At 43.1% G+C, this 11,896-nt stretch overlaps 1 protein-coding gene across 1 annotated transcript in view; it reads right to left on the reverse strand.

Moving 5' to 3' along the window:
• LOC123747155 (flap endonuclease 1) overlaps positions 1–11,662 on the reverse strand; it is a 134,820-nt gene extending 123,158 nt beyond the window's left edge. Inside the window, exons 1-2 of the mRNA XM_045729175.2 lie at positions 11,489–11,662; positions 4,320–4,422 (exon numbers count right to left, since the gene is read on the reverse strand). Coding sequence (XP_045585131.1) covers positions 4,320–4,422; positions 11,489–11,570 — 185 coding nt within the window. The 5' untranslated portion in view covers positions 11,571–11,662. The remainder of the gene's footprint in view (positions 1–4,319; positions 4,423–11,488) is intronic.
• Between the last annotated feature and the right edge of the window lie 234 nt (positions 11,663–11,896).

Consider the following 11,896-nt stretch of genomic DNA (forward strand, 5'->3'; position numbering starts at 1 on the left):
CCGGCGACCCTTACGAGACCCAGAACCCCGCACAGCGCGAACACCGCGCCGACCAGACGAGGGAGGGTCCGCAGGAGGAGCCAACCCCAAACCTGACACCAGAGGCCTACCACGACGAGAGGAACCCCGAGCCCTGGCACGATCTTTCCGGGAAGACCCACCCCGGGACCCCCGGAAAACCAACAAGTCCGACATCGGACGACAAGCCGCCAATGCAGCCTGAATAAACTGCGCCACGGCCGACTCCCCAAACAGGAGAGGACAAAAAGGTGAAGAACGCCTAAGAGCCAGAGCCCAAGCAGATTCCACGGAGGAACCCAGCACCGCCTGCCGACACGCGAGACGGGAAGCATAGAACAGAGAAACCGCATCCCGCAAAATCGGCGTGAACAGCTTCAACAAGGCAGCCGACGAACGCGCAGCCGAGGACAAGGTGCCGGACCCCGGGACGGACCCAAGCGTCCCCACATCCTCCATGAGCCAATCCGAAGACAGCTCCAGGAGGGAAAAGAACCACAAGGCCGAACACAAAAGGCCCCGGGCGCGCAAGTCCTCCGCAACGAGCGCCGCCGAAAGGGAGGGAACCTGCACATGGAGCTGAATAACGCCTACATTGCGGGGAAGGGCAGGGGCAAACAAGCACTCATTCAGGTACTCAAGTTCACCCCCCCAGGAAATCCTGAAGCACCGTGGAACTCCGCCACTCCAGCGTGCGGGAATGACAGAAGGAATGCCAGGAATCCAGACCAAACAAGGGGCAGTCTGCTAGCCAGGACGACTCCGGAACCTCGTAACGGAGCCAGAAAGGGAACGAAGTCCCAAACCTGAACGTGGACGGATCCATTTCCGAGGCATAATCCGGGTCACGCAGGAGGTAAGCTGCAAAGGCCGCTCGCACCACACCAGGTTGGATGCGATAAGCCGAAAACCTCCGGAAGGACGGAACCGACGTACCCGGGGGAACGCGGAACCGAACCCGGGGAGGGGCCGACACCAAATCCAACTCGTACGCAGAGGGGGGAAAAGAAAACCCCACTCCTTGTAACAATAAGCCCCGCTCAGTGGGAAGAAAAACCCAGGCGGGGTCCAGCGGGGCCCAAGGTCCCCAAGTCAGCCCCTCCCCAGCCTCGAGGTCCGTCACCACAGGACCCGAGGCCGAGTCCTCTCCCCAAGCCCCGACCCCACAAGACAAGGACGGAGCAGCCGGAAAAGCTGGAGGAAGGGGGGCCCACTGGTCAGACCCTGAAGCTTCGGCCGGGAGACAAGACTCGAATGCCTCTGCCGCCCCCCCGGAAGGGGCAACCCCCGAAGCTGCCCGAGTCTCGAGATCAAGTAACCCCTGCTCCGACCCCGAAACCCTCAGACGCTTCGGGGCCGGAAGCAGGGGCGGGGGACCAGAACGAACAGAAGGGGAAGGACGAGGAGGTGCGGACTGAACCAGGATCGAAGCGACCCCCACCCCCAAGTCCGGGTCTCGAAAAGCAAAGTGGGGCAGCCCCGGGACATCCGGGGAAGCAACCAACTGAGCGCGTTGCAACAGACGAAACCTAGACTGCAACGCACGTGCCGCCTGTACCCGAATAGAATCATCAGAGGATTGGGTAAATTGAGTCACAAGCAAGCAGCAACACTCACAGGACTCAGGGTCGAAAGTATCACCGACCCAACAGGCAGCGTGGCAGAGGCAAAAACAATGAGGGTCACCCTGAGACAAGGGTGACCCCCTAGGGGATTCCCAGGGTCCTGAGCGTTTACTTTAAGAGGACTCGCGCTCAGGTAGTCCCAGGCAGGGTGCTGCAAACCGGCGCCCAAAACTACCAAGCAAACTTCTAAAGCTGAATCCCAGGGACGTGTACACTCACGGGGACCTAGCAGGGGGCGCCACCGAGGAGAACAGTAGAAGGGCAAAAACAAACTGAATAAAATGACAGAACCCCCCACCAGGCAAAAACAAAAAGAAAAACAAAACCCCGCAAGAGGACAGTGAACCCCAAGGAACAGAGCCGGCCGTGATGTCGGGAAATACAAGCTGAGCAGCACCCTGCGCCCCTTACCAGTGCAAACTGCCTCTTACCTGCCGGTAACAAGGGAGAACAGAACACCCAAGAGCCCAACAGGCGGCCGAAAAACCGAAAGGTAAAACGGACCAGCAGAGGCAGACCCCGAGGAGCCTGTGGAAGGTGGCCCCAAGCCCCAAGGGCAGTACTTACAGGGCACCTAGGGAAGGCAGCCCTAGGCGCATGCAGCCCGAGTACTGAAGATAACTCCTGGCTCTCGCACCCACAAAACTAACACCACACGCAAAGCACAGTGCAGTAGCGACACCGGAGCCAGAGCACACGACCATCGCCTATAGCATCAGCCTCAAGAACTGAGGTGTGGGTAGCCGGCGCGGGGGGTCTGGGGCTCCCCCTTCCCCCCTCCCGGGGAGGGGGGAGCTGCGCAGACAGCGGCACGGCAGTGTGTGACGTCACACTAGTTTGCTTGTTTTCGGTTGGGGAGTTCTATCCACTAGTTCGGTTTTTGGTAGCAATTTTAACCAGAATAGGGGTTTGTTTTGGGGCGCTTACCTTTCTGGGTGCCTGTTCCGGTCGATGGCAGACATAGAATGCTTCCAACTACACGGGGGCTTCTATAGGCCATTGCTCCCCTTGCCTCTCTGAGGGGGCCCGGTTCTGGCCGTGGTCCCCGGTAGGCCTAAGAACTCCATACACATGACTGATGCCAAAGTCTGACATTAGCATATCAGCCTGGGATAGCTCCGGGGAGCCGACGGGGCTCCCCCCAGAAAGTACCTAATTTCATCATCTTAGTTTCCTACACTGAGCTTTAAATTTGCACTGTACCTAGTGTTACCCAATCTCCTAATTTTTATGTAGTATCAAACAACCTTATCATTGTGTTCACTGCTGTCTTCTTTTATGTACTAGCCATATGCTGTATTGTGACTACCAATTTTTGTCAACTACCATTCAAGCTGTCATTGCAATCAATCTTATTATTGTTTCTGCTGTATTGTGCCTACCAATTTTTGTCAACTACCATTCAAGCTGTCATTGCAATCAATCTTAGCTACCTATGTGCTTTAATATACTGTACCTACAATTTTCTCTCATCTTCTTTTTTTCATTCCATGTAACTGTTATCATTTTTTTTGTCTATAAATTTTGCAAGTATTAAAATTAAAATTTTCTTAGATTAAGGACCTGCCCGAAATGCTGCGCGTACTAGTGGCTTTACAAGACTGTAATTACCATATTATGTATCCTCACATTTCCAATGTACCTGCATATATAAATAAATAAATAAATAAATAAATAAATAAATAAATAAATAAATAAATAAATAAATAAATAATGGCTCAATTGATGATTGGTTTACCTAGTTTATCATTATTTGCATCATACATGTAACACCCAGATAATAATGGTTTAAATCGTCGTATGACGATTACTGCATTACGCCACGAATGACACAGGGCCTAGCAGGCGCCATATGGGCAGGAATATAGATTGAAAAAAAAAGGACCTACCACCAATGTGACACTCACAGATGATGGCAGTCTTCTAGTACACTTAATGCACTATTATGGCTCAATTGATGATTGGTTTACCTAGTTTATTATTATTTGCATCATACATGTTAAACCCAGATAATAATGGTTTAAATTGTCGTATGATGATTACTGCATTACACCACGAATCAACATATGATAACTGCTGTCTAGGGGTTGAGCAAAACATTATCGCACTTTGAGTCGATATCCCTAGGAAATGATAAGTTATAATTAAGTTCTCAACTCATCATTAACATGTAATGCAATTTGACAAGCCCTGCCAATTGTCACACTCTCATAGATAATATAACTGTCATTAGCCATAATGTGTGTGGAGTGCTGCCATAATAAAAATTGAACTTACGACTTGAACAAGGTACTTGCTCTAGTCGCAACAGTTATGGTTTCACTTTGTTGTGCGTTATATGAATTATCATTGAAAATTTTACAAAACATTTTTGCAATAGGTTGAATATTTTTTAATAAAAAATAAAGTGTAGTTTTCTAAAGAAAACACAACTCACCTGATATAAAATAGAATAAACATTTTTATATACTTTTAATATATATTTTTCACTCATCATTATCACCCATTTTCACCTTATCCCATTTGGGGTAATTTACCCATTCCCGACCCTTGCAGTACATCATTAATAAAACAACAATAAATTTATGCGTCTAAATCTTGGAATGGCCATCAATTAGGATTGAATTCCATGAAATTTGTCATTATCCACAATTCAGATGCAGATGTTTTAACTACCTGGTGGTTTCACCATCCGCCGTCATGAGCTGGTTGCCTTCCTGCCGAACAGCAACCAGGAACTGATACAAACTCATTGATGCATCCACTGCCACCTTACGACCTTAAGAGAAATACAATATATTAGCTTGTAATTATGTACTGTATTTTGCAATACAATTCAAAGGTATTTACACTTTCAAGCACTACATAGCTAACATACATCACTGGACTTAAAAAGAGATTTTTCTCTTCATAGAAAGTCATTTCACTTATCAATTTATACAAAAAAATTCTCATTTTACAAATTCAAATTTCATATCAATTCTCATTTCACAAATTCAAATTTCATATCAATTCTCATTTCACAAATTCAAATTTCATATCAATTCTCATTTCACAGAAAATCTCTAGTATTATATACCAACACTAGACAACCTCTTAAAAGTACTGTATGAGCTAGGTTCTCCAAAACCCTCTGAATCAAATGTGTGGGTTATCCAGCCAAAAGATGTTTGGGTTTGACCGAATAATGCAGACTAGCATAAGAGTAAATAAAGTTTAGATAATTTTCTGCCAATACTTCCCTCTATGTGGACAGAAATCCAGATAACCAGAGATTAGGTTACGTAAATTTTCAAGAACTACACATTTCTAGATGTACAGTATCACACAAGAGGCCAAACTACAACAATTTAAGCTGAGGTTTCTGTTTCAAATTATGTTTTTGAAATATAGTATGTACAGAAATTTGAATTATGTTGCTTGAAGTACCAAAAACTTTTTGAATATGGTCATTATTGGACTTCCCTGGCAACAACTCTACTTATCCAGATGTTTGGCTTATCCAGTGAGGGGTTCTTCCCATGTAGTTGTCTGGATAAGTGAACATAGACAGAATATAATGGGTAGGTCTGAAAGTCCATATGCAAATTTGCGTGATCCTGACAGGGATAGAAAGCCAGTGGCTTCTCGAAGGTCTTCCCATTGTTTTAGCTGAAAAGACAACTTGAGAAGTATAGAATATATTAAAATAAATAAATTATATATATATATTATATATATATATATATATATATATATATATATATATATATATATATATATATATTTATATATATATATATATTTATATATATATGTGTGTGTGTATATCACGAAAATAAACACGTGATTAAGAATGTGACAATGTCAGACCACGGAGGAAAAATGAAACAGGAAATTTCCTTAAGTACTTTTGTATATTAAATACATCTTCAGAAGGAAAGTACTTAAGGAAATTTCCTGTTTCATTTTTCCTCCGTGGTCTGACATTGTCATATATATATATATATATATATATATATATATATATATATATATATATATATATATATATATATATATATATATATATAATATATTAGTATATTTTGGTAGCAGTCTTTCCTGTAGACATATATTATTAAATATGACCGAAAAAGTAAGATTAATAATTCTAACACGAATTTTCTCAATCTTTCGTACATTACGCTTCACTGTTGGAGGTAAATCAAAAATCACTTCTCCAAAATTCATTTTTATTTCTAGTCTGACGCGACACGGGCGCGTTTCGTAAAACTTATTACATTTTCAAAGACTTCACAAATACACAACTGATTAGAACTTACATCTCTCTGATATTATATCTACATTTGAGTGAGGTGGGAAGGGTGATGTGGCATTAACACAAGACAGAACAGGAGGGGATATTAATAGGGTATTAAAAGTATCAACACAAGACAGAACAGAAACAATGGGTATTGAATAGAAGTGTTTGTAGAAAGCCTATTGGTCCATATTTCTTGATGCTTCTATATTGGAGCGGAGTCTTGAGGTGGGTAGAATATAGTTGTGCAATAATTGGCTGTTGATTGCTGGTGTTGACTTCTTGATGTGTAGTGCCTCGCAAACGTCAAGCCGCCTGCTATCGCTGTATCTATCGATGATTTCTGTGTTGTTTACTAGGATTTCTCTGGCGATGGTTTGGTTATGGGAAGAGATTATATGTTCCTTAATGGAGCCCTGTTGCTTATGCATCGTTAAACGCCTAGAAAGAGATGTTGTTGTCTTGCCTATATACTGGGTTTTTTGGAGCTTACAGTCCCCAAGTGGGCATTTGAAGGCATAGACGACGTTAGTCTCTTTTAAAGCGTTCTGTTTTGTGTCTGGAGAGTTTCTCATGAGTAGGCTGGCCGTTTTTCTGGTTTTATAGTAAATCGTCAGTTGTATCCTCTGATTTTTGTCTGTAGGGATAACGTTTCTATTAACAATATCTTTCAGGACCCTTTCCTCTGTTTTATGAGCTATGGAAAAGAAGTTCCTGTAAAATAGTCTAATAGGGGGTATAGGTGTTGTGTTAGTTGTCTCTTCAGAGGTTGCATGGCTTTTCACTTTCCTTCTTATGATGTCTTCGATGAAACCATTGGAGAAGCCGTTATTGACTAGGACCTGCCTTACCCTACAGAGTTCTTCGTCGACTTGCTTCCATTCTGAGCTGTGGCTGAGAGCACGGTCGACGTATGCGTTAACAACACTCCTCTTGTACCTGTCGGGGCAGTCGCTGTTGGCATTTAGGCACATTCCTATGTTTGTTTCCTTAGTGTAGACTGCAGTGTGGAAACCTCCGCCCTTTTCCATGACTGTTACATCTAGAATAGGCAGCTTCCCATCCTTTTCCGTCTCGTAAGTGAAACGCAGCACGGAACTCTGCTCAAATGCCTCCTTCAGCTCCTGCAGATGTCTGACATCAGGTACCTGTGTAAAAATGTCGTCAACATACCTGCAGTATATGGCCGGTTTCAAGTTCATGTCGACTAAGACTTTTTGCTCGATGGTACCCATGTAGAAGTTTGCAAACAGGACACCTAGGGGAGAACCCATGGCGACCCCATCTACTTGCTTATACATGTGCCCATCCGGGCTCAAGAAGGGTGCCTCTTTAGTACAAGCTTGGAGTAGTTTCCTCAGAATACTTTCTGGCATGTCAAGAGGAGTACAGGCTGGATCACGATACACTCTGTCGGCTATCATTCCGATTGTCTCGTCCACAGGTACGTTGGTAAACAGCGATTCTACGTCCAACGAGGCTCTTATCCCTGTGGCCCGTGTGCCCCGCAGTAAGTCCACAAATTCCTTTGGAGACTTCAGGCTGAAGGCGCAAGGAACATAAGGAGTCAGCAGGCCGTTGAGTCGCTTCGCCAGTCTGTACGTGGGTGTGGGTATCTGGCTAATGATTGGCCGAAGTGGGTTTCCAGGCTTGTGCGTCTTGACATTTCCATACGCATATCCAGGTTTATATTCCCCAATGATCTTTGGCAGGTGGAGTCCGGATTTCTTGGCGTTCACAGTTTCGATCAGTTCCGGACTCCACCTGCCAAAGATCATTGGGGAATATAAACCTGGATATGCGTATGGAAATGTCAAGACGCACAAGCCTTGAAACCCACTTCGGCCAATCATTAGCCAGATACCCACACCCACGTACAGACTGGCGAAGCGACTCAACGGCCTGCTGACTCCTTATGTTCCTTGCGCCTTCAGCCTGAAGTCTCCAAAGGAATTTGTGGACTTACTGCGGGGCACACGGGCCACAGGGATAAGAGCCTCGTTGGACGTAGAATCGCTGTTTACCAACGTACCTGTGGACGAGACAATCGGAATGATAGCCGACAGAGTGTATCGTGATCCAGCCTGTACTCCTCTTGACATGCCAGAAAGTATTCTGAGGAAACTACTCCAAGCTTGTACTAAAGAGGCACCCTTCTTGAGCCCGGATGGGCACATGTATAAGCAAGTAGATGGGGTCGCCATGGGTTCTCCCCTAGGTGTCCTGTTTGCAAACTTCTACATGGGTACCATCGAGCAAAAAGTCTTAGTCGACATGAACTTGAAACCGGCCATATACTGCAGGTATGTTGACGACATTTTTACACAGGTACCTGATGTCAGACATCTGCAGGAGCTGAAGGAGGCATTCGAGCAGAGTTCCGTGCTGCGTTTCACTTACGAGACGGAAAAGGATGGGAAGCTGCCTTTTCTAGATGTAACAGTCATGGAAAAGGGCGGAGGTTTCCACACTGCAGTCTACACTAAGGAAACAAACATAGGAATGTGCCTAAATGCCAACAGCGACTGCCCCGACAGGTACAAGAGGAGTGTTGTTAACGCATACGTCGACCGTGCTCTCAGCCACAGCTCAGAATGGAAGCAAGTCGACGAAGAACTCTGTAGGGTAAGGCAGGTCCTAGTCAATAACGGCTTCTCCAATGGTTTCATCGAAGACATCATAAGAAGGGAAGTGAAAAGCCATGCAACCTCTGAAGAGACAACTAACACAACACCTATACCCCCTATTAGACTATTTTACAGGAACTTCTTTTCCACAGCTCATAAAACGGAGGAAAGGGTCCTGAAAGATATTGTTAATAGAAACGTTATCCCTACAGACAAAAATCAGAGGATACAACTGACGATTTACTATAAAACCAGAAAAACGGCCAGCCTACTCATGAGAAACTCTCCAGACACAAAACAGAACGCTTTAAAAGAGACTAACGTCGTCTATGCCTTCAAATGCCCACTTGGGGACTGTAAGCTCCAAAAAACCCAGTATATAGGCAAGACAACAACATCTCTTTCTAGGCGTTTAACGATGCATAAGCAACAGGGCTCCATTAAGGAACATATAATCTCTTCCCATAACCAAACCATCGCCAGAGAAATCCTAGTAAACAACACAGAAATCATCGATAGATACAGCGATAGCAGGCGGCTTGACGTTTGCGAGGCACTACACATCAAGAAGTCAACACCAGCAATCAACAGCCAATTATTGCACAACTATATTCTACCCACCTCAAGACTCCGCTCCAATATAGAAGCATCAAGAAATATGGACCAATAGGCTTTCTACAAACACTTCTATTCAATACCCATTGTTTCTGTTCTGTCTTGTGTTGATACTTTTAATACCCTATTAATATCCCCTCCTGTTCTGTCTTGTGTTAATGCCACATCACCCTTCCCACCTCACTCAAATGTAGATATAATATCAGAGAGACGTAAGTTCTAATCAGTTGTGTATTTGTGAAGTCTTTGAAAATGTAATAAGTTTTACGAAACGCGCCCGTGTCGCGTCAGACTAGAAATAAAAATGAATTTTGGAGAAGTGATTTTTGATTTACCTCCAACAGTGAAGCGTAATGTACGAAAGATTGAGAAAATTCGTGTTAGAATTATTAATCTTACTTTTTCGGTCATATTTAATAATATATATATAATATATATATATATATATATATATATATATATATATATATATATATATATATATATATATATATATATATATATATATATATATATATATATGTGTGTGTGTGTGTGTTTGTGTACATATTTATATGTAAGTACTTAATTTTCATTACACAAGGCCAGGTCAGGTTAGGGAAGGATTACATGGATACAAGACACATAATTCCCTAGACGTTTCATAAACACAATTTAATTAAAACCTACCAAATCCAAACTAACCTGAGCCTAACACGTCCTAATCTAATACTATACAATACAATACAATACAATACAATTTTATTTAGGTAAGGTACATACATACAATAAATATTTACAAGGATTGTTTAACTTATAGGTATAGCTAGTACATACAATGCCTAAAGCCACTATTACGCAAAGCGTTTCGGGCATACACTCTAAACTAACGATACATACTGTTTAGGCAGACATAAAATAAGCTTTGTCAAGACATCTTGTGTACAATTTGGCAATACCAAAGATAGGTTAATTAGGGATGGGGAACCTGCAGCATTTCATAGTCCTCAGTGCATCTGCAGCAACTATATTAATTTGCCTGTGAAGGGTAAATAAAAACTGGTGGCCACGACAAGGACAGGAAGCTGGCAGCTTGTCAAAGGTCCCCCCCTTTGCCTTGATGATCTTTTTTATAATATAACTGCTCCAATTTCTCAGAAGTTTCAGTGCACGCAGTTAGATGTGCCTGTTAATTTCACATAATCTATCCCTAAGGATTCCACATATCAAGATGTTCTACACTAATCCCATATGCATTAATTACAATTAATATTTCTTCCAAAGGGTACAGGACCAATCAGGCCAGCTGAGAGGTAACTTGCTCTAGAATTATTAAATTAAGTAGAATTATTAAAATTATTATTATTAATTATAAAATTATTAAGTAACAAGTTGGTCTGCTTGGCAAGTCGACCAACTAGGTTGTAATATAAGTCGACAAATCACGGACTGTCATCAGTCTAACTTGAATAGTGATTCAGTTACAGGCGCTCTAGAGATACTCCGGATCTTCAACATCATCGACATTCACCAAAACCTATGTAACACTCGACGAGTTTAGTTCCTCCCCTCGCAAGACACTACAGCCTCGTCACAGAGCAGACAGTCGGATTTTGGTCGTACTCAAGCTTCCTGCTCTCATCCCGCATTTTGAGCTCTATATCCCCGGCCTCGCTCAAGCTCTGTTCTCTGTACTCCAGGCCTCACTTCTACTAACTGCTGTAACCAAGGCTATATTGAATAACATAAAAAATAACTAAACTCTTTGAACCTTAACACCCAAACTTGTATATGCAAACACACGTTACACCTACCTAATAGAAAGCAATTTAAATTTAAGTAACACAGTTTTTGACAGAGTAATTCAATATAAACAGCACATGACATAGTGTGTGTGGCCTTGTGAAACCTTTGTTAAGTAAAATATGGTCTTCATATGATGAAAGGGTCACCACCCCCGGGACAGATGTAACACAATAAAGGGGGCAATAGCTTCAAGCACAACAAGCCACAATATAGGACAGAAAACAGGAGATACTTCATCCATAGGGTTGTAAATCCGTAGAACCGCCTACCCGCCAAAGCCGTAAATGCCAAAACACTGCTGAATGTTATAATCCAAAATCATCAAGGACAAAAGGGGGAGGGGGGGGGGGCCTTTGACAAGCAGCCAGCTTCCTGTCCTAATCGAGGGCCACTGGAGTGTTAGTGGCCCTCAGGTAAATTCAAGATAGAGAGACCCTTTTATTTTAACCAATTTAATCTAACGTGTATGAACACACTCTGGCTGCAAAACCCCCCAACACAATGAATTACTAAAAAAATGTTATTTATTAACTCACCGAAGAAGTTTTTCATCTCATTTTCCTTCACAGCCGACGGTGCAACATCTGCAATAAGCTTGGCGAGCCCCAATATTCCCATAATGATAGTTTTTAGGAAAAAATTTGGGCAACAACACAGGCGGGAGCGCGAGAGTCCAACCAGATGTAAACAAACACTCACCAACACAAAAAGTTCGCGCCAACTGGAGCGTCCGGATATGCAACATAATCATTCTTCTTAATTTGACAATACTTTCTATACCGCTTCAGCTAGTCAATACTATATCAATAATCACTATATTACTACTATTATATTTCACGAGCTATGTAGCTGTTTTGCTTAAGTTGTTTATGTATAAACTTGTATAAACTATTTATTATTTCATTGCACACTTGTTCAACGCAACCAAGGCTTGAAGGGGCTAC

Source organism: Procambarus clarkii, chromosome 77 (genome assembly GCF_040958095.1).
Source record: "Procambarus clarkii isolate CNS0578487 chromosome 77, FALCON_Pclarkii_2.0, whole genome shotgun sequence".
Classification (NCBI taxonomy): Eukaryota; Metazoa; Arthropoda; class Malacostraca; order Decapoda; family Cambaridae; genus Procambarus; species Procambarus clarkii.